Raw genomic sequence first — 27,773 nt, forward strand, 5'->3', positions numbered from 1 at the left:
ACAGAGGTAAAAGGGCAGTTGTCTGACTTTTCAAACATATGATCTTATAATTATGTATTTCTCGCACTATAAGATTTTTCCACCAAAAGTAGGGGAAAAATAGCACTCTATCTTATAATGTAAATTAGTACAGTAGCACTGAGGAGCGGTGACTATAGCAGGTGCTGGCTTTACTCACTGCTCGCTGGTCCTCTCTAGGCACCGCACTGTGCTGTTGTCACCACCAGATCTCTGAGAAGTTCTGATAGACGTTCTTCAGTACCTCCTGCATGATCTTCTCTTGTTTTGCTTTCGCTTTGACATCTCTCCTCCCTCTCCCAGCTGTCATCTATTAGCGGTGATTGCATCCTTATATATCTCCTCCCCATACTATCTCACTTTGCAGTTTATACAACTTCCTGGACTGTGCTAATGCTAGAAGCTGCTACTGCTGCATCCACAAGATAAGTCTGTCCCTTTCCTGTGGTCTTGATCCTAGGTGACCCTGACTCCCTCCGTATTAAGTGTAGGGAGCCGGTGGTCGTGTCCCCTCACTATTATAGGGTGTTCAGGTGTCATACAGTCAAGGAACGACGGTATACAATTATCTACCATAGAGATTTTTGCATAGGCTGAGCAGTAAGGGAGAGTGCTAGGGCTGTTACAGGGCTTACCCTTCTGTTCCTTAGTTTTGGATCAAGTCAGTCGGATCTTCATTTGTGTCTTCTAGTTTTCTGCAACACCATCCGTGACAGCTGTGTCCTGAGAGTGTACAGAGTCAGGACGCAGTGTGATCCCACATGTGAACTCAGGGAGATAAGTACCTTATCAATTGTGTATCATCTTTTTTACATCATTATATTAATCCCTACGAATATTTATTATTATCACCCCCCTGATGACGCGGGGAAAACGCATTAGAGTTTTCACTGTTTATATATGCGTATAGGGTTGATTCCTGTACCCATACGAACATGTACATATTGGATACATTAATGTAGGGTTTTACCAGGGTTCAGGCTTTAGGCACGGGGACAGGGGGCCTCCACCATCAGGGGGCTTCCATGGGCAGAGACTACACAATAGGGCCAAAATAGGGATAAAATCTCTACCCTGAGGCTCAACTTTGCTACCCCAGACATACCTATTGTTTCCCGCATCAGCCCTGCAATGAAACCAGTTATTATTCTGTTTTGATAGGCGAGAGCCTGTTTTTCTTTTGTTTATCTTTAGGGTATTTGCCCTGTTACCCCTAAGTCTAATTTAAAAGTAATTTTAGAAGCACTTTTTTTTCCCTTCTAAAATGTCCTAATTAATTTATACGTGTTGTACATCCATCATATCTACTATAAGTATTCTTTTTGATATGACATGACACTTTGCGACGTCAGGTCACAGTGAAGTGCTGGAGGAGGAGGGTGCTGGATCTCCGAAGTGAGGTCTGATGGAGATTGGGAGTCTGATCTGAGGCCCGATGAAAAATGATATTTTCTTATTTTGCCTCCTCTAGAACTTATGGTCTGGTGTGATTTATGGTGCAGGAAATACAGTATTTTTTATTTGGTATTATTCTGGGCATCATAAACATTTACTATACCACATGCTGTTACATACGTATTCCTGTGTGAAGTCAATGAGGTTTTGCAGGTCGATATCATCTCTGTATGCTTTGATGTTGCTGTTGATAAATATATACAGCTGATCCTTAATCCAGTCTTTAAAGACAAATGCGAGGACGCCAGCCGTGAGCTCCAAGAAGAAAATAATTCCCAAGAAAACTGAAAACTGTAAAGAAAGTAGAAAAAGAGTAATTACGGCTATCTAAATGAAAAACGTATTTATTACATTGCTTCTTACAGGCTGAACTGCGCGGACTTGGTGCTATTATTGCATGTTACAGAACTGGTACAATTGTATGCTTCTTTGCTTCAAGGGGTATTCTAACTAAAAACATTTATCTCCTATTCATAGGACAGGTAATAAATGTATGATTGCTGGTGTCTTGAGTCCCCCATTATTCCTCACCACAGTCATATGCAGTGTTTGAATGGAGTGGCCATCAAGCTTCATTCAGTCTGTGTGGTTGATGAAGACAAACAAAGGAGTGATAAATGCTCTTAAACGTTCAGATTCTATCCTATCCTATCTTAGGCAGCTGAACATGTATATAATGTGCAGACAAAAATATTGTGTGTAACCTGCATATTTTAGGCCTTTTCTTCCCCGTACATCTTTTCTGTGAATCTTGTCTGTGACTATGCTGGCTGGATGAGTGTGGAGGTGGAGAGCCGTGCTGTGAGCACTCAAATGCTTCCACTTATTAGTCCCCATCCTCTCTCACTGTATGAGTCTCACGCCGAGGTTAAGGTGGAGGAATTGTCACGTGCTTATTTTAGGCCTTTTTGTTCCCCTGCAAATCTTCTCTATAATGTGCTGAGTGGGTGAGTGTAGAGGTGGAGAGCTGTGCTGTGCTCTGAGCCCTGTCCTTTCTCACTTTAAAGGGAACCTGTCACCTGGATTTTGTGCATAGAGCTGGGGACACTAGCACATCTGCATTACCAAGTCCCCATAGCTCTCTGTGCTTTTATTGTGTTAAAAAAATGTTTTGATCCATATGCAAATGAACCTGATATGAGTCCTGAGTCCGGAGATGAGTCAAATTTTCTGAGCGCAGCACCGCCCCGCGTCCTCCGAATCTCCTCCTTGCTGGCTGACGTCACAGAGGTGGAGCGCCGAAATCTCGCGATGCGCGAGCTAGCGCATGCGTAGTTCGTTCCCTGTGCTGATGCTGACACTGTGCATGCGCTAGCTCGCGCATCGCGAGATTTCGGCGCTCCAGCTCTGTTATGTCCTGGTGACAGGTTTCCTTTAACATCTAGGCTGGGGTATTTGGACTGTCACATGATGCCTTCTCCTCCCTCTCCGCTCTCCCAGCATATATATCCTATACAGGGAGTGCAGAATTATTAGGCAAATAAGTATTTTGACCACATCATCCTCTTCCTTTATGCATGTTGTCTTACTCCAAGCTGTATAGGCTCGAAAGCCTACTACCAATTAAGCATATTAGGTGATGTGCATCTCTGTAATGAGAAGGGGTGTGGTCTAATGACATCAACACCCTATATCAGGTGTGCATAATTATTAGGCAACTTCCTTTCCTTTGGCAAAATGGGTCAAAAGAAGGACTTGACAGGCTCAGAAAAGGCAAAAATAGTGAGATATCTTGCAGAGGGATGCAGCACTCTTAAAATTGCAAAGCTTCTGAAGCGTGATCATCGAACAATCAAGCGTTTCATTCAAAATAGTCAACAGGGTCGCAAGAAGCGTGTGGAAAAACCAAGGCGCAAAATAACTGCCCATGAACTGAGAAAAGTCAAGCGTGCAGCTGCCAAGATGCCACTTGCCACCAGTTTGGCCATATTTCAGAGCTGCAACATCACTGGAGTGCCTAAAAGCACAAGGTGTGCAATACTCAGAGACATGGCCAAGGTGAGAAAGGCTGAAAGACGACCACCACTGAACAAGACACACAAGCTGAAACGTCAAGACTGGGCCAAGAAATATCTCAAGACTGATTTTTCTAAGGTTTTATGGACTGATGAAATGAGTGAGTCTTGATGGGCCAGATGGATGGGCCCGTGGCTGGATTGGTAAAAGGCAGAGAGCTCCAGTCCGACTCAGACGCCAGCAAGGTGGAGGTGGAGTACTGGTTTGGGCTGGTATCATCAAAGATGAGCTTGTGGGGCCTTTTCGGGTTGAGGATGGAGTCAAGCTCAACTCCCAGTCCTGCTGCCAGTTTCTGGAAGACACCTTCTTCAAGCAGTGGTACAGGAAGAAGTCTGCATCCTTCAAGAAAAACATGATTTCCATGCAGCACAATGCTCCATCACACGCGTCCAAGTACTCCACAGCGTGGCTGGCAAGAAAGGGTATAAAAGAAGAAAATCTAATGACATGGCCTCCTTGTTCACCTGATCTGAACCCCATTGAGAACCTGTGGTCCATCATCAAATGTGAGATTTACAAGGAGGGAAAACAGTACATCTCTCTGAACAGTGTCTGGGAGGCTGTGGTTGCTGCTGCACGCAATGTTGATGGTGAACAGATCAAAACACTGACAGAATCCATGGATGGCAGGCTTTTGAGTGTCCTTGCAAAGAAAGAATGTCAGAAATGTATATTTGTGAATGTTGAGATGTTATATTGGTTTCACTAGTAAAAATAAATAATTGAAATGGGTATATATTTGTTTTTTGTTAAGTTGCCTAATAATTATGCACAGTAATAGTCACCTGCACACATAGATATCCCCCTAAAATAGCTAAAACTAAAAACAAACTAAAAACTACTTCCAAAAATATTCAGCTTTGATATTAATGAGTTTTTTGGGTTCATTGAGAACATGGTTGTTGTTCAATAATAAAATTAATCCTCAAAAATACAACTTGCCTAATAATTCTGCACTCCCTGTAGACACTAAGGACTAGTATGAAATGTTCATACCAAATACTTTTTTGCTGATTGATCAGGTGTGTGTGCAATTACAGGACTCTGCAGATAGTTACAATAAGCAAAAAACAAAAAAGAGGATTACATGCCACTTTTCCTTAAATAGGCTGTCCGAGTTATGTAAAAAAATAAAGCACTATAAATCTGATCGTCTGAGATTTTATATATATATATATATATATATATATATATATTGTGGGGACTCTCTCTGGTAGACAGGATTAGCGGACGCACTATAAAGGCAACAACAAGTTCTTTGGATCAAAAAGTTCAGTGTTTTATTCACACTTTAGGCAAGTGACAAAACAAACAGTCGTATTCAAACAAAAAGTCACCTTGCGGTGTTGGTGTTAATTCACACCATGCGGCAATTCTGCCTCAAACAGTCCTGATAGCAGTACCAACCTGTTTTCACGCCTTCATCCAAACACAAGGCTCCCAGATCCCAACACAGAGACCTGGCTTCTGAGCCCAGCTGCCTATTTAAGGACAGCCAGGTTCTGCCAAAACCCGGACTGGCATTTATAATCCCGTTCGGTATTTGACCTCACCTGGCTGTAAATCAGCCCAACAGCACATGCTGGGAGGAAAATTACCTGTTTTCCCATACCAAACCTCTCACTGTGTCACATCCCCGGCGGGGGCGCCATGCAGACCAAGGAGTAAGACCTTATAGTGATACAGCCCCTCAGGCATGATGAAGACAGTTTGCTCTTTGGCAGCCTCTGTTAAGGGCACCTGCCAGTACCCTTTGGTGAGGTCCAAAACAGAAAAATTCCGGGCTTGTCCTAACCTCTCGCTGAGCTCATCCACCCGGGGCATGGTATACGCATCGAATTTGGAAACCTCGCTAAGTTTTCGAAAGTCTTTACAAAACTGTAACATCCCGTCCGGCTTGGGTATCAATACTATAGGATTGGCCCACTCACTTTTTGACTCCTCAAAGACGTCTAGCTGCAACATTAGCTGCACCTCCTCGGATATGGCTTGTCGCCGAGCCTCGGGCACCCGGTATGATTTTAATCAGACTTTTGCCTGGGGCTCAGTGACAATGTCATGCTGGATTATGGAAGTGTCCAGGGAGGTCCGAGAACACATCCGTGTTCCGACTAACAAACTCCCTGGCCTCCTGAGTCTGTTTAGAGAAGAGGCTGTCAGCAATTTTTACTGTGGCAGCCGCCTCTTTTGCACCAGACAGAGGGGCCGGTACCTCTTCTCCTAAAAAACCCAGCTGTCCTCTGTACAGGTTTCCCTATCTTTCCACGGTTTGAGTAAATCCACATGGTAAACCTGCTCTGGGTTTCACCGCCCTGGCTGGTGTACCTTGTAGTTCACATCTCCAATTTTCTCGAGTACCTCGTAGAGCCCCTCTCACCAAGCCAGGAACTTACTGTCCACAGTCGGCACCAGAACCAAAACCCGATCACCCGGGTTAAAGATCCGGACCCAAGCCTGCCGATTCTGGGCTCGCTGAGCTGCCCTGCCTCCATATGCTCCCTAACAAAAGCTAACACTGTCTCTATCCGATCTTGCATCTGGCTAACGTACTCAATGACATTTTTATGTGGAGTGGGTTGTTGTTCCCACGCCTATTGGGACACGTCTAAGAGACCGCGAGGGTGTCTGCCATATAGCAGTTCGAAGGGTGAGAACCCACTAGAAGCCTGGGGTACCATTCACACTGCGAACATGAGATAAAGCAGAAGGAGGTCCCAGTCCTTCCCATCTTTAGACACTACCTTTTTAAACATATTTTTTAATGCTTGGTTAAAACTTTCTACCACACTGTCCGTTTGCATATGGTAAACGGACGTCCGTAGTTGTTTTATGTGCAGCAACTTACAGAGTTCCCTCATCACCTTGGTCGGTCAAAACCTGGGTCCCTTGGTCGGTCAAAACCTCTTTAGGTAGTCCTACTCGGGAAAACATCTCCATTAACTCCTTAGCTATGAGTTTGGCAGAGGTATGTCGCAGTGTCTCCGCCTCCGGGTACCGAGTGGCGTAGTCTAGAATGACTAAGATGTGTTGATGCCCTCTGGCGGACTTCGGTACTGGACCTATGAGGGCCATAGTTATTCGGTCAAACGGTACTTCGATAATCGGGAGAGGTACTAGGGGACTACGGAAATGTGGCTGGGGGCTAGTTATCTGGCAGGTTGGGCAAGACTTACAAAACTCTTCCACTTCTTTGAATATGCTGGGTCTGTAAAACCGCTGTAGAATACTATCCTGAGTTTAATGCAGCCCCAGGTGACCCCCGAGAACGTGTTGGTGGGCTAGATCTAACACAAGCTTGTGATAAGCCTTGGGGACCACCAACTGTTCAATAGACTCACCCCGTAGTTGGATTACCCGATACAACATATCCTGATGAACCGCAAAACGGGGAAACACTGAAGCTGCCCCAGGTTGTTGTGGTTCACAATCTACTATTAACACATTTTCCCAGGCGCGGGATAGGGTTGGGTCCCGACCTTGGGCGGTACCAAAATTATCCCCGGAGACATTGAGGTATGCCAATTCAGAGCCAGGCGGCAAGTCCTCTACGTCTCCCACGATCACACTTAGCGAGGTTGTCTCCCCCTCTTCCACTGAAGTGGCGGTCACCCCTAGCACGGGCCCTTCGGTCTCAGGTTTCTGGTCTCCCCCTGAGCCGGGCCATTCTGCTAGGGTTACCCCTGTCTCATGGGTATCAGTCACTCTTGACTTTCTGGTAGTCGGCCGCTTGATCGTTCGGCAAGTCGAAATACACCAGCTGGAAATCGGATGCCAGGAACGGAGCAACGACTTCAGCCCACTGGTCACGGGGTAGCTTTTCCCTGATGGCCACTTTCTCGTACACCGCCAGGTAGGTTTCGATGTCATCTGCGGGGGTCATCTTAGGAATCACGGCACGGACTGCTTTCCAGGCATCGTGGACGCTCGGGGTTGCTCCTGCTGTCTTTAAAGCCATCATGTGCTGTAGCAGCAACTGGTTGGTCTCCTGCTGCTGCTTATTAGGCACGCGTTGCTGCAGGTTTGTCTCTCGCTACTGCAGATTAGTCTCCATGAGGGCCTTCACTACAGCCTCCATTTTGTCGAGGGGCACTGGTTGTAATACAGCTGGTTTAATGCACAACATACAACTGTGCCCAAAAAATGCAGAAACCCAAAATATCTGCGTTCATGCCAAACTCAATGCTCTTGCCCATATCCTCGACCAATTGTGAAATTTCGCTCTGGTAGACAGGATTAGCGGACCCAGTATTATTTTTTAACCCCTACATCCCTAATTTACTTAGCATTCTGTATTAACCTCTACAGGACCGCTGTACGCAGGATCGCGTCCTGGCAGCGGCCCTGTTGTTCCTCCTGGACGCAACGATGCGTCCTCTCGCGAGACGCGTGATTTCGGTCAGAGCCGGCCCACACCTGCGCAGTGCAGGCCGGGAATCGTTAAATGAGTATTTTGTCACCAGCCTGCCAGCCAATGATCAGCGCTGGCAGGTTGGTGACTTTTAAAAAATCGAATCAGAAGCCATATTACACCTTAGATTTATAAATATAAGGTGTTAAATGGCTTGTGTGCTCCTCTGCTGGTCCTTTTCGTCGGTTGGTCCCAGCAGACACCAAACACTACACTTAGCCCCAGATCACCTACCATCACCCCAATTAACCCCTTGATAACACCTGTCAATCACTAGGGAAAGAGAAAAAAGTGATCAGTGTAAACTGTCACTTTTTTTTTTCCACTAGTATTGACGGTTAGGTTTTAGGATAGTTTAGACCTCTTTGTTAGGTAGTTAGCGTCGGTTAGCGCCCAGCCCACCGCACCGCAGTCACTGATTCGCTGATCACAGTCAGATCTATAATAGTATTAGTGTCACCTTAGTTCGCACTTCACCCAAAACGCAGGGTTTGCCCGATCAGGTCTGATCGGTCGCCCACACGTGCGTTCACCCAACCCCTGCTTCACCGCAGTGCCCCAAAAAAAAGTTTGGATATTTTTTATCAATCGCAGCGGCTTCCGGTACTTCGCTAGCCTCCCATTTGTAAGACAGGCTTGCTTTTTTTCTTGGGTAGTCTCAGGGAATACCCCCTAAATTGAGTTGACCAAATGGCAAGTAAGGGGTATTCTTCTGAAGAGGCCTACAGGCTTCTGACCCAGTCGGATGAGGAAAGAAAACCCTCATCTGACGAATCCAGCGGGTCAGAATACGAACCTGTAGAAAGCAGTGGCAGTCTGACCCAAAGTTCGGACGAGGAGGTTGAGGTCCCTGATACCACCAGGCGTACCCGGCCCCGTGTTGCTAGACCACAGGTTGCGCAGGATCCGCTTCAAGGGCAGCAGAGTGGGGCTGGCGCTGTCGGATTACGTGGTGAGGCATACACCAGCAGCGCAGGCCATCCTGGACCTAGTACCAGCACTGCCGTACAACATGGTGAAGTGGCGAGCACCAGAAGAGCAGTTGAAGCTGGTACAGTGACACGTGCATTAGTTCCCCCGTTGCAGCCACCACACAGACAGGCCCGTAGAGCCCCTAGAGTCCCTGAGGTTCTGGCAAACCCTGATTGGAAGCCCCCAACTTCAGCCGCACCAGTAGTTCCCCCTTTCACCGCCCAGTCTGGAGTTCGGGTTGAGACCGCTCAGATCGGATCGGCACTGTTTTTTTTTTTAGCTGTTCTTGACTGCGGAGCTGTTGGACTTTGTCGTGGCAGAAACAAATCGGTATGCCACTCAATTTATAGCCGCCAACCCGGGAAGCTTTTATGCCCAGTCTTTCCGGTGGAAACCCGTCCAAGTTTCCGAAATTAAAACTTTTCTGGACCTTCTCCTCAACATGGGCCTAACAAAAAAGCATGAATTGCGGTCATATTGGTTAACGAACCCAATTCATCACATGCCATGTCTCTGCTGCCATGTCCAGGACACGATTTGAGACCATCCTGCGTTTCCTGCACTTTAGTGACAACAGCACCTCTCGTCCCAGAGGCCACCCAGCTTTTGATCGGCTCCACAAAATTCGGCCCCTCATAGACCACTTTAACACCAAATTTGCAGATTTGTATACCCCTGAGAAAAACATCTGCATAGACGAGTCCCTTATACATTTTACCGGGCGACTTGGCTTCAAACAATACATCCCCATACCATACATCGGTATGGGGTCAGATTGTATAAGTTCTGTAAAAGGGCCACAGGCTATACGCACAAATTTCGAGTCTATGAGGGAAAAGATCAGACCCTGGAGCCGGTCGGTTGCCCTGACTACCTGGGGAGCAGTGGGAAGACAGTCTGGGACTTGGTGTCACCCTTATTTGGCAAGGGGTACCATCTTTATGTGGACAATTTTTACACAAGTGTGCCCCTCTTCAGGAATTAGTTTTTAGAACAGATTGGCTAATGTGGCACCGCGCAACCTAGTCGCTGGGGCTTCCCCCAACTGCTTGTTACCACCCGTCTTGCAAGGGGGGAGAGTGCTGCCTTGTGTAACGAAGAAATGCTCACGGTGAAATGTAGAGACAAGCGTGACGTTTACATGCTCTCCTCCATTCACGCAGACACGACAATCCAAATTGATCGAGCAACCGGAGTCATTGAAAAGCCCCTCTTGGTCCACGACTATAGTTTGCTCATGGGAGGGGTGGACTTCAATGACCAGATGCTGGCTCCCTATTTACTTTCCAGCAGAACCAGACGCTGGTATAAGTAGGTGTCTGTATATTTAATTCAATTGGCTCTGTATAATAGTTTCGTTCTCTACAGTAAGGCTGGGAGAACAAGATCCTTCCTTAAATTTCAGGAAGAGATCATCGAGAACCTCCTGTATCCAGGAGGTTCCGTGGCCCCAACCACCAGTGTAGTGAGCCGTCTACACGAGCGGCATTTCCCCAGTGTCGTTGCTGGTACCTCAAAGCAACCGCCACCCCGAAAAAAAGATGTTGTGTCTGTAGCAGGAGTGGAATAAGGCGTGACACCCGCTATTTCTGTCCTGACTGCCCTGACCACCCTGCCCTATGCTTAGGGGTGTGTTTCCGGAAGTACCACACACAGGTACACTTAGCATAGGGATTGCGTCACACAGGACAGGCACACAGGGCTCTTAGGGCCATTTCACTCACAGCTGCTGCAAACCTCTCCTTTCACCTGGGACAAAGTGCATAATGTACTTTGCCACATCTCTGGGCGATTTGCGCTTTGCACACTGTCCCATGGGGAAGGAGAGGTTTGTCCTATAAAGCAAAAAAAAAATTAAATAAATCACCGGTAAGCAAAAAAGTTATTAATGTTCTGTTCCAAAAGTTCATAATGTTCTGTTCATATGTTATTATAAAGTTCATGTTAATAAATTTATTGCATTGCGGCCTGTTTTTTTTTTTTATTCTAGGTGGACCAACCGATGAACCAGCTGCAGCACTGATGTGCATTCTGACAAGCATTGCGCTGCTGTCAGATTACACAAAAGTCAGTGTATGCGGCGCTGCAAGACGTAATTTCTCCTCTGCAGTAAAAAAAGATATGTTTGCCGAGGCTTATGAGCTGAGGGGCAGTGTTCATATGCTTTGGCAAACACTTTGTATATAAAAAAAACAAAAAACAAACCCGGCAATGATTTATTCATCCACATCGATTGATGTGAATGGAGAAATCGGGTTTGCCAGGGCATACGAGCTGAGTGGGTTTGGATATTGGGCGGAGCTCCTATGTCCTGGCAGACGCCTTTCCCCCCCTTTTTTTTTTTTTTTTGGGCAGAGATTTTTTCATCCACATTGATCGATGCGAATTAAGAAATCTGTGCCGTTCATTTTTTCTTCCAGCCCAGAGGCTGAACGGAAAAAATAAATCTCATTACCCGTATGCTCAATATAAGGCCTCATGCACACGACCGTTGTTTCATTCCGTGTCCGTTGTTCCGTTTGTCGTGATTTTCTGCGGACCCATTGACTTTCAATGGGTCCGTTGAAAACTCGGCTAATGCACCGTTTGTCATCCGCGTCCGTAATCCGTGGTTCCAGTCCGTCAAAAAAATATAACCTGTCCTATTTTCTTCACGGAAAACGGTTCATGGACCCATTCAAGTCAAAGGGACCGTGAAAAAACGCGGAGGCACACAAGATTGTCGTCCGCGTCCATTTTTTTCCTATCATTTGCATGGCAAACTTGACTTAGACTTTTTTTTACTTTCCTTCATGTCTGGTGATCCTCCAAAAATAAAGAAAGACACACGGAAACAAAAACGTAAATGGATCACGGAACAACGGAACCCCATTTTGCAGAACGGAACACAACAACGGAAACTCCTAATGCTGGCCATACATGTAATGATTGCAGAGACCCTCAAATGCCAGGGCAGTACAAACACACCACAAATGACCGCATTTTGGAAAGAAGACACTCTAAGGTATTCGCTGATGGGCATAGTGAGTTCATAGAAGCTTTTATTTTTTGTCACAAGTTAGCGTAAAATTTGTTTTCTTACAAAGTCTCATATTCCACTAACTTGTGACAAAAAAATAAAAACTTCCATGAACTCACTATGCCCATCACGAAATACCTTGGGCTGTCTTCTTTCCAAAATTGGGTCACATGTGGGTATTTATACTGCCCTGGCATTTTAGGGGCCCTAATGCGTGAGAAGAAGTCTGGAATCCAAATGTCTAAAAATGCCCTCCTAAAAGGAATTTGTGCCCCTCTGCGCACCTAGGCTGCAAAAAAGTGTCACACATGTGGTATCGCCGTACTCAGAAGAAGTTGGGCAATGTGTTTTGGGGTGTCTTTTACATATACCCATGCTGGGTGAGCGAAATATCTCTATAAAATGACAACTTTGTATAAAAAAATGGGAAAGGTTGACATTTAGAGAGATATTTCTCTCACCCAGCATGGGTATATGTAAAATTACACCCCAAAACACGTTGCCCTACTTCTTCTGAGTACGGCAATACCACATGTGTGACACTTTTTTGCAGCCTAGGTGGGCAAAGGGGCACAAATTCTAAAGAGCACCTTTAGGAATTCACAGGGCATTTTTTACACATTTGGATTTCAAACTATTTCTCACGCATTAGGGCCCCTAAAATGCCAAGGCAGTAAAACTACCCCACAAGTGACCCCATTTTGGAAAGAAGACACCCCAAGGTATTTCGTGATGGGCATAGTGAGTTCATGGAAGTTTTTATTTTTTGTCACAAGTTAGGGCTGTTTCACACGAGCGGATGCCGTGCGTGGCATCCGCTCCGTGAAAGAGTGCCAAGACCCGATGCAGAATGCAGAGGCACGGAGCATTAACATGATTGATAATGCTCCGTGCCTCTCTGTGATCTCTTTACTATGAAATCACAGTGACAACTGTGATTTCATAGTAAAGAGGTCACAGAGAGGCACAGAGCATTATCAGTCATGTTAATGCTCCGTGCTCTGCAGTCTGCATCGGGTCTTGGCACTCTTTCACGGAGCGGATGCCACACACGGCATCCGCTCGTGTGAAACAGCCCTTAGTGGAATATGAGACTTTGTAAGAAAAAAAAAATAATCATAATTTTCCACTAACTTGTGACAAAAAATTTAAAATTCCATGAACTCACTATTCCCATCAGCGAATACCTTAGGGTGTCTACTTTCCGAAATGGGGTCATTTGTGGGGTGTTTCTACTGTCTGGGCATTGTAGAACGTCAGGAAACACGACAGGTGCTCAGAAAGTCAGAGCTGCTTCAAAATGCGGAAATTCACATTTTTTTACCATAGTTTGTAAACGCTATAACTTTTGCGCAAACCAATAAATATACATTTATTGCATTTTTTTTATCAAAGACATGTAGAACAATAAATTTAGAGAAAAATGTATATAGAAATGTAGTTTTATTTGAAAAGTGGAAAATGTCTTTTTTTTGCTAAAAAAAATAAATGTAAATTTTGATTAATAACAAAAAAAGTAAAAATGGCAGCAGCAATTAAATACCACCAAATGAAAGCTCTATTAGTGAGAAGAAAAGGAGGTAAAATTCATTTGGGTGGTAAGTTGTATGACCGAGCAATAAACAGTGAAAGTAGTGTAGTGCAGAATTGTAAAAAGTGGTCTGGTCATTAAGGGGGTTTAAGCTAGGGGAGCTGAGGTGGTTAAGAATGCTATTATTTTCCCTTATAACCATGATCTACACAACACCGATCCCAAACCAGAACTTCTGTGAAGAAGTCCGAGTTCGAGTCTGGGTACCAAACATGCCGATTTTTCTCACGCGCGTGCAAAACGCACTAAAACGCTTTGCACTTGTGCGGAAAAATCGTGCATTTTCCCGCAACGCACCCGCATCTTTTCCCTCAACGCCCGTGTGAAATCAGCCTTATTCTGCTATGGGAGCCGAAAAATAAAAGCGTTTTGGGTGTTGGAAGACTAAGAAAAAAAAAAAAAATGAAAATAAAAAAGCTTAAAAGTTCTGCAACGGAAAGGGGTTAAGGCCACACTTGAGCATTTTGGTCAAAATTTCCCATCAGTATTTGTAAGCCAAAACCAGAAGTGGAACATAAGCAAACAAAAAGTAAAATGGAAAGATCCTCTGTACCTCTTCCTTGTTTAGACTCACCTTTCTTAGCCCAATATACGGCATGCGTGAAAGTGACCTTAGGCTTCACTCACATATGCCAGATCTTTAGTGTGCACTCTAAATCCATCACAGAGTACATTCCACTTTGCCTTATACTAATAAGAAGAATCAGTGATAGCTATACTCTGCACTATGACAGCAGCTGTCTGATATAAGGCCACTAGGCTGGTATTGGCAGAGACACGTCTTGTGCAGCACAGTGCACTGGGTAATGCATAGCACTGACTTCTGTAGTCCTGCCAAGCTACAGCATGCTTTCTCAGGCTACCATATCATTTTACTATGAATGATTCAAGCTCCATAACTGTAGACAGCCATCTGTGTGCCTTCTTTCACTAGATCTGACCTATGGCTTCCACTAGCCTGTTTCTCTTCAAGTTTCATGGGATCACATTTTGATACAGTGCATATGATTTCTATGCAAAGTGAACACTCAATGTCACACTTTTAAGCACTTTGGGGGGTCATTTACTATGCTGAAATACGCAGATAGCGGCGCTTCCGGTCTAAAATTGTGGATGGGGAAGGGGACGGACAGGCAGGCCCGTCTCATTCACCAAAAAGGTCTAAATGTAACCCAGCTAGGAAGCTTTCGGAGGATATGCTGAAGTTATAGAGGCCGGATCCTCCGTCAGCTATGGGCCTTTATTAAGAACGGCGTCTAAAATGTCTTACTAATTGTGCCCCTTTATTTTGATACTTTTCAAATATACAGCATATCAGGAAAGATGTTTTTTTTAATTAGGACGTAACAGTTGAAGATCAAAATCCAAACTTTTTGGAGCTGCAAACATTGCCTTACTGGCTTCTGGTCCAATATGAAGAAACTTATTTAAGGTTTTTCTCCAAGACTTTATTCAGTCAGCTCCGACCCCATTGGACCCTTGCTAATCTGAATAAAGGCACATGCTCACGTCAGTGTTTCGCGGTCCACAAGTCATGGATCCACAAAACACGGATCCCAGCCGTGTGCAAGGCACCATTTTTTTTTTTTTATAAAACTGACAAGAATAGGAAATGTTCCATTTTTTTGCAAAGCTGTGAAATGGACGTGCAGATGCAGACAGCACACAAAATTGAACAGAATAGGCCCTCATCCAATCCGCAAAAATGCGGCTCGGACGCGGAATGGAACTACGAACATGTGCCTGAGGGCTAAAGAAGATGATGTTCTGCCCCACTGAGCACCACATTGTAGTCATTGCTTACACGGACACAGCCACTTCTGCACAGATGGCTGGGTTATGGCATAAGTTTTTTACCGCACTCTACAGGATAGAAAAGCGTGGTGTGCTATGCTGTTGTATCCTTTTTCCCCCAATGTATATGTTAAATGGATGGTAAAAACGTGATGTGAAGCCCCCCCTAAGATGTGCAAGCCAGTCGTTCAGCATTGTAAGATCCTTTTTGACGACCTGCACTTCAAGCTATGTTGGTGAGCTGTGATAGTAACCTTGGAAATTTGCAGAAGATTCATGGATCTGAGAACTTTGTATTTTAGAATTGTATTTAACTTGCAGGTATTTATAACAACTCTGTGGCAAACAGAGACACTTCCATCAGAAGAGATATTTTTTAAACTCAATTTTGTATGACCGCTGCGGCAGAAACTGGGGTAAAAAAAGTCACAAACCACAAAATTGTGTTGCGATTGGTGTTTCTTCATCACAATCTTTCCAAAAAGACGCTTTCTGGTGTAAATGATTAATGAAATCTACGCCAGCTACAAGATGGCGTAGGTTTCACTGTAGGCCCACACTGCTGGAGGACACTGTTAATTTGGGATGAGTTTGCACCTAAATTAAACACATCCTCAAGCCCAGTGTAGAAAACCCCCCTCTACAATAGATGAGCCATATTATTCTTACAAAAGATTTTTTGTTAGAACTTTAACAGTCGTAAACCATTGAAAAATAAATATAAAATTCTGTCCTTCTGGAGAAGTAATCTTAGGTGCTGTTCACATCTCTCGCTGTACGTCAGGCAGATATGTTTAGACATACAGTATAAAGAGTGGTAAGGCTACTTTCACACTAGTGTTTCTGGATCCGGCAGGGCTCAGCAAAAACGCTTCCGTTACTGACAATACAACCGTCTGCATCCGTTATTAACTAATCCGGTTGTATTATCTTTAACATAGCCAGGACAGATCCGTCATTAACTCCATTCAAAGTCAATGGGGGACGGATCCGTTTTCTATTTTGGCAGATTGTGTCAGAGAAAACGGATCCGTCCCAATTGACTTGCATTGGGGGTCATGCCAGATCCGTCTTGCTCCGCATCCCAGGACAGAAAGCAAACTACAGTATGCTGCGGTTTGCTCTCCGGTGTGGGAACGCAACTAAACGGAACGGAATGCATTTTGGAGCATCTTGGCCCCATTGACAATGAATGGAGACAAAACTGAAGAGTTTTTTCCGGTACTGAGCCCCTATGACGGAACTCAATACTGGAAAACTAAAACACTAGTGTGAAAGTGGCCTTATCTATGCTTTTTTTTTTTTTTTTACGTATACATTTGACAGATATGCATACATTTCAATATGTTTGTGTCCGATTTTTTTTTAACAAAAAAACTTTTTTTTTTAAATAAAGATTTTAAGATTTGATGGCATTATCTGAAAAAAATAAAAATGGATATGTTTAATGGATGGAAACATATTGTATTACTTTACATCCGTCTTCCATTCACTGTAATGTAAAAAAACAGGATACCTTTCTATACATTTTTTGCAGGACAGAAAAGCGTACGTTATTCTGTCCTGCAAAAAAAAAAAAGGACAGAAACATAAACAATGACAAATAATTGCCCAATTAAAATCTATGGGTACGTCAAGCCATACGTGTCTACGTTTTTTCTGTTTACAAACGTATCCACTTGACGTACAGCAAAAACGAGATGTGACCAGCAGCTTAAAGAGACAAAAGTTCTCAATGGGTGAGAAAAGGAATGTGAATTTATAACTCTCCTGTACAGGGAAGGGTGTGTCTGCAAGGTAATCCTCATTGTAATAGTAGGTGTAGAATTGGGGTGACAGTATGACATTGGTCTCTGAAAGGACTAGATAAAGAGGCAAACAGAAAAGAAGTGCATTGATCAGTATACTGTGAGAAACCCTCGCAGCCACTCTACTGGGATAACATAGAGGAGGCTTGGTACTCTAATTGAGTAACCACTCCTCACTCCATCCTGGTCTGACAAAAAGTGTGAACTGAGACTCTCTGCCATGGTAAAAGTTCAGAAACAGTAGAAGGTAAAGACATGGAGTGACTTAAAAAATGCAAATACTGAAAACCATTGTAGAATATTCTCCTGTTGGTTGATAGTTTTGATGGACATGTCCCTTCAAAAAGGAACCTCCAGCTCTCCTCACTGCTTTAGTAACTACTTGTATTCCCCATGAAATAACAATTCTGGAACATCTTCTCTTAGGAGTCCGATTTGTGTCCGTCCTATGATATTGCTCCTGGAAATGGATGAATACATTGACAATTGGAAATAACATCTTGTCCATAAGATGTGCCCATTTTGACACAGAAAAAATATGGTGGGAAACACAAGCAAAAACGACAAAGATATGGTTCCTTAAAGGGGTTTTCCAGGATTATTATGTTTTTTAATAGATATGCACATGTATTTGCTTACCTCATGTACATCTAGACTATACTTTTTTTTTCAATTTGGACTCCACTGCCCCATTTTTCCTATGTGACCAAATAGCACGTGTGATGTCCCATCAAGCCCTGTATGTTCTACAGATGTGCTGTGTACATTCCTATCTCAGTATGATGCATATCTTTGAAGCATGGTAATACATCTAATGACGGTCATTTACTATCAGCCGTACAAAAGTTTTTGGCATAAGAAAAGCCGTAAGCAGAGTTTTTACACCATGCGTGCGAACTGCCAGTGACTCGTCATAAATTAGGTGCATTCTATGGCAGCTCAGGGAGGACTCAAAGACTGTTGGAAAACACTGAATGTCTTAAGCTGGGCAAAGCTGGCCCTCCTTCAATCGGCACAAAAAAAAAATACTGGGGTGTTTCTTAGTGCTACGTTTGTGCTGTTTTGTGCCCCAAAATAAAAAAAATTGCTGCTTTTAATTGAAAGATAATAGCAATTGTTTGTTTCAAGATGATTACATCACCAGCCCCCCTACAGCAGCAAAAAGACATGAAACCTGCTGGTGGTTAGTGCTACGTTTGTGCCGATTAAATCTCCATTCTATCTCCTTTCGTTGTCAAGTTATTAACCATTTATTAAAAGGTCACCCAGCCACCCACCACAGCCAAAAGACACGAAACCAGGCTGGTTGGTTAGTGCTACGTTTGTGCCATTTAAATCTACATTCTACCTCCTTTCGTTTTCGAGTTATTAACCATTTATTGAAAGGTCAGCAAAGGTCACCCAGCCCCCCACCGCAGCCAAAAGACACAAAACCGGGCTGGTTGGTTAGTGCTACACTTGTGCTGGTTTGTGCTGTAAAAATTTATATTTGTGCTGCTTTTATTTGTAAGATAATAGAAATATTTTTTTATTTTTAAGATGATGACGTCCCTTCTTCTGGGCGACATAGTGACGGTCACTATGATATGTCTATGTTTTGGTTTATTTGTTCTTCATTTGTCATTGATTTTCATGAAAACTTTGTGATCTGCAGTTTGTAAAATGATTTGTAGAATAAAAATGTTTGACACATTTTACTATTCTACTTCTTGATAGTTAGTATTAATTTTTTTGGGCTGTAGCTATAATCATTCTTACCTCAAGTGATGTCAGTCCATATTAACTTGTCTTACTACCTGTGTAAAGAGAGTATGCTTCTGCCCTGTTAATGGAGTTCATAAAATAAGGCCTCATGCACACGACCGTTGTGTGTATCCGTGTCCGTTGTGCCGTTTTCCGTGATTTTCTGCGGACCCATTAACTTTCAATGGGTCAGTTGAAAACTCGGAAAATCCACCGCACCTGAGGGGTTAATTGTGCGTATCATAGCCCCCTGTAAGAGATCAGGTGTTGGCAGGCAGCAGGGGGCAGCCCCCCCTCCCTCCCTCTACTGTATTAATTTCATTGGTGGCCAGTGTGGCCCCCCCTCCCTCCCTCTACTGTATTAATTTCATTGGTGGCCAGTGTGCCCCCCCCCCCCCCGTATTAATTTCATTGGTGGCCAGTGTGGCCTCCCCCCTCCCCCCCATCATTGGTGGCAGAGGAGAGTTCCGATCGGAGTCCCAGTTTAATCGCTGAGGCTCCGATCGGTAACCGTGGCAACCAGGACGCTACTGCAATCCTGGTTGCCATGGTTACTTAGCAATATTAGAAGCATTATACTTACCTGCTGCAATGTCTGTGACCGGCCGGGCGCTCCTCCTACTGGTAAGTGACAGTCTGTGTTTTAAGCAATGCGCCGCACAGACCTGTCACTTTCCAGTAGGAGGAGCTCCTGGCCGGTCACAGACAGCGCAGCAGGTAAGCATAATGCTTCTAAAATTGCTAAGTAACCATGGCAACCAGTACTGCAGTAGCCTCCTGGTTGCCATGGTTACCAATCGGAGCCCCAGAGATTAAACTGGGACTCCGATCGGAACTGCCACCAATGATGGGGGGGGGGCCCGCACTGGCCACCAATGAAATTTAATACAGGGGAGGGGCCGCACTGGCCACCAATGAATGTAATAAGGGGAGGGAGGGGGTCTGCCCCCTGCTGCATGGCAGCCCCTGATCTCTTACAGGGGGCTATGATATTCACAATTAACCCCTCAGGTGCCGCATGTACACAGTTCTTAGTATATTCTAACTTGAAGCGTCCCCATCACCATGGGAACGCCTCTGTGTTAGAATATACTGTCGGATCTGAGTTATCACGATCTAACTCAAATCCGATGGTATATTCTAACATAGAGGCGTTCCCATGGTGATGGGGACGCTTTAAGTTAAAATATACCCTGACTTTACATTGAAAGTCAATGGGGGACGGATCCGTTTGCAATTGCACCATATTGTGTCAACGTCAAACGGATCCGTCCCCATTGACTTGCATTGTAAGTCAGGACGGATCCGTTTGGCTCTGCACGGCCAGGCGGACACCAAAACGACTTTTTCCTTCATGTCCATGGATACTCCAAAATTCAAGGAAGACCCACGGAAGAAAAAACGGACACGGATCTACGGAACCCATTTTTGCGGACCGCAAAAAAAAAAAATGGTTGTGTGCATGAGGCCTTAAGCAGCACAAATGATATTTTTTACAGCACAAATGCAGCACTAACCAACCAGCCTGGTTTCGTGTCTCTTGGCTGTTGCAGGGGGGCTGGTGATGTCATAATCTTAAAAAAAAAAAACAATTGCTATTATCCTACAAATAAAAGCAGCACAAATGTAAATTTTTACAGCACAAACCAGCACGTCTGCAGCTCCCTCTGTTGTACTGGGCAGAGTTTTTGTATTAGGGTTGTCCCTTGCTGCAGCGCTGGCCAATCGCAGCGCACAGCTCATAGCCTGGGACTCCCAGGCTATGAGCTGTGCACTACGATTGGCCAGCGCTGCAGCAAGGGACAATCCTAATACAAGTACTCCGCCCAGTACAAACAAGTACTCCGCCCAGTACAACAGAGGGAGCTGCAGACACCGGAGCCTATACCAGGCGAACGGAGCGGCGCCGAGACATACTAGTAAGTGCAGGGGGACCCCTGGGCGCCGCTCTGCCCACTGATATAGTTAGTTTTTAGTTTTTAAACTAGTGAAAGGTCCTCTTTAATCGGCACAAACCAGCACAAACGTGGCACTAACCATCCAGCAGGTTTCATGTCTTTTTGCTGCTGTAGGGGGGCTGGTGATGTTATCATCTTGAAACAAACAATTGCTATTATCTTTCAAATAAAAACAGAATTTCTTTTATTTTGGGGCACAAAACAGCACAAACGTAGCACTAAGAAACACACTGGAGTTTTTTTTTGTGCCGATTGAAGGAGGGCCAGCTTTGCCCAGCTTAAGACATTCAGTGTTTTCCAACAGTCTTTGAGTCCTCCCTGAGCTGCCATAGAATGCACCTAATTTATGACGAGTCACTGGCAGTTCACGAGCATGGTGTAAAAACTCTGCTTACGACTTTTATGCCAAAAACTTTTGTACGGCTGATAGTACATGACCGCCATTAGATGTATTACCATGCTTCAAAGATATGCATCATACTGAGATATGAATGTACACAGCACATCCATATAACATAAAGGGCTTTTGCAGCACAAATAAAGCACACTGGAGTTTTTGTTTGTGCCGATTGAAGCGGGGCCAGCTTCGCCCAGCTAATATCTTACTGTTTGCTGTGTGTATTGTTACTGTTCGTTACTGGAATAATTACCAAAAATGACCTGTTCTACTATGGTGGTTCAATCAAGTGCCACTAAAGTATACTTACAAATTTCAGGAGGAAAGTGTTTTCCCGGAGAGCTCCAATGCAGCCAGCAAAACCTAGGATAAACATCACGCCTCCCACAACCAGGAAGAGCCAGACAGGATCGAACCCACCAAGGTCCGTGATGGAGGAGATGTTGGAAAGCACGCCCTGCAGAGAAAAAAGACAGAAGACCGTTTACTTACACCAAAGTTGTACAAAGAAATCACAGGGCCTCGTAGAGAAACTCAAAATGGACCCCAGTCCTTGAAGACATTTCATTTTTTATTTTGTTTTTTATCACTGCACTCTAAGATTCATAACCTTTACGATTTTCTGTGATGGAGAATGAAAAACTGTAGTTTTACCATTGTTCTTTTATTTTTTTGCATTTTAAAAACATATTTTGTGACTCTACATTCTGAGAGACATTACATTTTTTTCCAAACACAGATTTTTTTTAGATTTTTTTTTTGCCCCACTATGGGACCTAAACATGCAAACATTTGTTTGTGTCACTACAGTATAATGACTAGCATCCTATTAGTCCTTGCCTTTGGCAGGGCTCAAGAGCCTTACACGTATGATAGACCCGGGGGCTTTGTTAGACCCCCCAGCTGTATGGCAATCTATTCACACACTGCTACCACATCACACGGGTGCCAATGGAGTGACAGGCGACGCCTCCACACTTTGTCTAGCCTCTTAGATGCTGTAGTTGCTATAGGCTTTGGCAAATAAGGGATTAAATGGCTGATATGAGCGTTATCTCCGATACTACTCTTTGCAGCTGTCTGCTTTATGGTGCTCGGCATTAAAGGGGTTGTCTTACTTCAGCAAATGACATTTATCATGTAGAGACAGTTAATACAAGTTAATACTTCACATCATCCGATCTGAATAACCCATATACGATGGAAAGAAGGAAAATACTACTTATGAATCCTGTTTCTATGCTGACAGTCATCTTGAATATCAAAGAGTGCTGGAGAGTAAATGCGGAGTTTAAACTGCTAAAGATCCATGTCTTTCACTCACACCTCATTACTTTCCTGCAGTCTAAATTCAGAAAAGTGCAGTCAGCCAAAACTATATTCACCATTCAAAGCCTTTAAAAAAAGAAGTCTGACAGTTCCATAAATACTTAAACACATGAAGGAGAAAGTGAGGAGGAAAATATTTTTAGCTTAGATTCTTGTTAGTTTACAGCTGTGAGAGGAGCTATGAAGAAAAACAAGAAAATTAAAAAGAAATAGAAGAATGGGGCAGATTTAGTAAACCTATCCAACATTTAGACAGTGGGAACATAAACCAGACAGTCTACAGATGTACCAGATTCATCACAGTGGCCCACTCTGCATGATACATTTGGTGCATCTTTAGATACTTTTATCTAGCGTAAGGCGCTACTTTCACACTTGCGCTTTTGCCTGATCCGGCAGGGTCCAGCGAAAACACTTACGATACTGACAATACAGCCGCCTGCCTCCGTTATGAACGGGTCCGGTTGTATTATCTTGAACATAGCAATGACGGATGCATCATGAACACCACTGAAAGTCAATGGAGGACGGATCCGTTTTCTATTGTGTCCAAGAAAATGGATCCATCCCCATTGACTTGCATTGTGGGTCACGCAGGATCCATTTTGCTCGGCATCCCAGGACGGAAAGAAAACCGCAGATTGCTGCGGTTTGCTCTCCAACATGGGAACGCAACCAAACGGAACGGAATGCATTTTGGAGCGTTTTCTTCAGTTCCGTTTTGTCCCCATTGACAATGAATGGGGACAAAACAGAAGCGTTCTTCTCCGGTATTGAGAGCCTATGACGGAACTCAATACCAGAAAATGTAAACGCAAGTGTGAAAGTAGCCTTGGACAACCTAAGCATTGGTTACTTTGTGGCAAAATGTAGCATCAAAGGTTTGGTGCAACTCCTCTTTCCAGCTAGGTCACTTCCCTTTTTCCGTAAACCAGGCCCCACGAACAAGGCATAAAATGCGCCTAAAACACATAACAAGCACGGTGCAAAACATGTATCCCAGTTTTTTTTTTTACACAATTTAAGGCAGAATTGTAACCAAACAATGTGTGACCAATACAATTGTAGAGGATACCTGAAAAATACATAAATGCAAGCTCCAGAGTACTGGTGTACCACCCATGTACATGCTATTCAAATGTAATCATTAATGGTTCGTTTTTAAGCATTGCTTGGATTTTTTACATTATCACTGGGACCACAGGTTTGAATTCAACTAGCACAAGATCTGTTTGCATGGTTGAGCACTGTTCTACTTCTGACAACCTGGCTCTCCTGAGGTATAACTTGAAGTACCTGGGCCTGAATGTAAAATCTGTAACAGGACAATGTGTGCTGTGTCTTCTCATCTTGCAGATGGGCCTTTGGTCCCAATATGGCCCATGTGCAACTGCAACTCCTGCAACCCTGGACGATAAACTCCTACGAGTCCTCCTTTCAGTCCAGAAACAAAAGTCAATTAGCTTCCTATTATTTTTTGTAACTCACTGATTAAAAATAAATAAAAAATAAAATAAAATATAGAACAAGGTCCACATGTCAAGAAGAGGCAATATTATCATACAAAACAGGAAAATGAACCATGGTGACATGGGGTGGGAAAGACAAAAAGCAAAATAGGAATGAAAGGAGGGAAATCTTACAAGATAATTTATAGGTTAGTATGCAATAATGAGTACTGTTGTCAATGTACAGTAATGTCAATGGCATAGAGTCACAATTCAAACTGGAAATGCAGCGGTGTCCCTGCACAGTCTGACAATGGCAGCACTGATTGGATAGAGTCAGTCTGTGCAAGTACACCCCCCCCCCAACTGGTTACCTCCCCTCTGTACCCTTACTGCAGACTGCTAGCAATCCATTCATAACTTCTAGTGCAAATAATACAGGAATGGCACAGACATGGAGCTATTAAAACAGGAATGTGAGGAGTGGTGACAGGTCCTCTTTAATGTACGTTTAACATTTGGAAAGGAAGGGAGGTTGGCAACCTCCCCCCCTTTGGCAGACCAGCGAAAGGAAGCAGGGAAGCATACTTATCCGCTTCCTGGCTACTTCCCTTCCCGGCTCCCAGGACATACACGTCAGGTTTTGACCTGGCTGCAGCGAAGGGATGACCTGCTCACATTGTTTTATGTCAAATGGTCACGTGACGCATATGGGGCAGGTAAGTTTAGTCTTCTTTTTTTATTATTTTTAGCTACTCATCAGTGTAGTGACGGTTCTCTTGGTCAGCATATATAAGCTGGTAGCTGTATCCCATATTCAGGGCCATCCCAGGGCACTCAGGAGGTTCCTGATACGGGATTGCCCCTATCAGGGTGGCTATCAGGGCCGTTTATAGGCAGGCATGAAAGATATAGGACCAGCAATATCTGGCCCATACCTGCCTACCTACGTCTCAGAACGCTGAGTTAAATTTATGATTTTTTTCATCTTTTCTATATATCATTAATTGGGTTATTTGGTACATAATAAAGGCTACATTTTAAGGGTGGTAGTCTGACTACTGATTTTCCTTATACCACCTTTGCAATACTATACCCACAGACGGGTTTTTATCTGAACTGTGAGGTCACCAATGCGGTCAGCGACTGGAAGCAGGTAAGTATCAGAAGGAAGAGAAGGAGCCGAGTGTCAGTCTCCAGAAGCAGGTAAGTATGCTTCCCTTTGCAGCTCTAGCAAAGATGGAGGCAGGGGCAGATTGGGAACTTAAAGGGAACCTGTCACCTGGATTTTGGGTATAGAGCTGAGGACATGATGGCCGCTAGCACATCCGCAATACCCAGTCCCCATAGCTCTCTGTGCTTTGTGTAAAAAAAAAAAACGATTTGATACATACACAAATTAACCTGAGATGAGTCAGAGCTTGAAAATATGACTCTTCTCTGGTCACACAAGTAAGATATGACTCTTTTATGTTAATTTGCATAAAAGGCAGGAAGTACAAAAATGCATAATACTTATTGAATTCGTCTGCAAATGAAATTAAAAGTGTAATTTATATGTTTAGGGGAACACAATGAACATTTAGAAACTCTCAGTGAGGGTAGCATAGTAGAGGTGACAGGTTCCCTTTAAAGTGGCCCCATGTTGTAGGTGGGTTCAAACTGACAGAAGCCAGGCCAAAACAAGTAGGCGGAGACAACCGAAGTGGGCGGGGACTGCAATACTGTAATGCAGCACAGAATACCGCCCCAACAGAACTAAATACTACAGGACAGTACAAAACACTTCCGTCATCACCACAGTATTCAACTGTATCACCATTATAAGGACAGTAATACAGTTCAGTTCAAAAGGGCACCTGCGGCCATTGAGCATCAGATCAATATGTACCTGGCCTGCAGCCATCAAGAGGGCTTCAGTGGCCCCCTGGGCATTGTCCCACTGGGAGATTTCCCTGTAGGGTCTATGGCCAATCTGCCCCTGGATGGGGGTGCCAAAGCCCCGAAGGGGCACAAGCCCTTTAAAGTCAGTATTTTTTAAGGCTGGCACTTTCTATAGCACCATAAGGTTTGAGGGAAAGGGTTTGCACTGAGTGCTGAGCACTGTACTTATCTCCTGTAGTTCTATAGAGAATTAATGTAGTAGCAACACACATGCTCAACTCATCAGATGCTTATCCTCCACCCTGTAGATTGGGAATAGCTTTATATCTTGATACAAAACCTTTAAGTGGGTATTTAAAAGTTAGTGGTAATGCCCTCTTTCAAATGGATATAACCCTTTTAAAAAAAAGGATTAATTTTCCTGTTAAACTTGACCTAATGAGTGTGATGTGGAAATGAGCCAAGTTAAAGTGGTTTTCCTAGGTCAGTATTAGGTCATCAGTATCTGATTGGTGGGGGTCTGACACCCTGGACCCCGCTGATCAGCTGTTTGAGAAGGCAGTGGTCAGAGCCGATGCAAGGATTTTTGCCGCCCTAGGCAAAGATCCATTTTGCCGCCCCCTCATGTCACTCACTCACTAACAGACACACACACACACTGACAGACAGACATGCACTGAATGACGTACACAGAAACTCACTGACAGACACACATACACTCACTGACAGACAGACACACACTGACAGACATACAACTACCCACTGAAACATACACACAGAAACTCACTGACAGAAACTCACTCACTGGCAGACAAACACACACATATACTCACTGACAAGCATACACATACTCACTCAATGACAGACACACATACATCTACTGAGAACCTAAAAAGTCACACACATATATATTTGATAATTCTTTATTAGTAGAAAAATACAATAATAATTACATATATGGCGGTTTCAATTAATGGTAAAAAGTGCAGGAGTATAAAGTGACAAGTGCATGGAGCCACCCAACCAATCCAAAAGCTGATATATCTGATAGGTAAGATGGTACAAGGGGTAATAGGACGATTATTATCTAAGCTAATGCAATAAGTGGTAAGGATCCCAATAATAATTGCACAAAAAGCACAACATCCATATTACACCACCAGAGGTCATTAATATATAAGAACATAAAGTCGCACTATGATTGCAGAGCAGTCAGCAAATAAAGCTAACACCAGTGAGCAGATGCTGATCCGCCTGCAAACGGCAGTTCAAATGCAATAGACCGTGGTAACCTATACTGACCAGAGAGGATAGCGTGATGGCTCCTTGCCCGACGCGCGTTTCGCCTTGCTTCTTCAGGGGGCCTATACGCCTATCTATGTACACACATATTCTCTTACACTCTAGCCTAACATCTCTTGGTTGTGTACACATACATCTACTGACAGAAAGACAGACATACATACACTCACTCACTGACATAAATACACAGGCAGACACTCACTCAGTCAAACACTTAAACACTCACCTCCCTGGGGTCCAGTGTGGTGCAGCTCCTCAGTCCTCCAGCACGCCGTTTAGTATGCCGGGGCCGGAATGACGTCATATTCCGGCATCACAGAGGGCGCGCAAGGGAGGAGTGGGGAGCTGCTAGAACAGCCTCCCTTGCCGCCCATCTCCTCTCCTCCGGTAATTTACTGGCAAAGCAGGCACCTACCATCAGGGTAAGCAGATGCATGCTCTGCCATATTTAAAAAGGACCTCCACCTCCTGGCCCCCCTGTAATGGCGCTGGGGGCGGCTCAAGAGCCGCTCACCCAGGGCTGCAGCCCCAGTCAGGGGGAGCCCACCAGGGCGCCCCCAGCAGGCTGGTGCCCTAAGCGAACTCCTAGTTTGCCTATATGGTTGCACCGGCCCTGGCAGTGGTGCTCCTG

General features: G+C 44.3%; 1 protein-coding gene across 1 annotated transcript in view; it reads right to left on the bottom strand.

The window, feature by feature from the left end:
- TSPAN5 (tetraspanin 5) overlaps window positions 1-27,773 on the bottom strand; it is a 205,394-nt gene that overhangs the window by 57,620 nt on the left and 120,001 nt on the right. The window contains exons 3-4 of the mRNA XM_044302279.1: window positions 21,490-21,636; window positions 1,594-1,764 (exon numbers count right to left, since the gene is read on the bottom strand). Coding sequence (XP_044158214.1) covers window positions 1,594-1,764; window positions 21,490-21,636 — 318 coding nt within the window. The remainder of the gene's footprint in view (window positions 1-1,593; window positions 1,765-21,489; window positions 21,637-27,773) is intronic.

Source organism: Bufo gargarizans, chromosome 1 (genome assembly GCF_014858855.1).
Source record: "Bufo gargarizans isolate SCDJY-AF-19 chromosome 1, ASM1485885v1, whole genome shotgun sequence".
NCBI classification, from domain to species: Eukaryota; Metazoa; Chordata; class Amphibia; order Anura; family Bufonidae; genus Bufo; species Bufo gargarizans.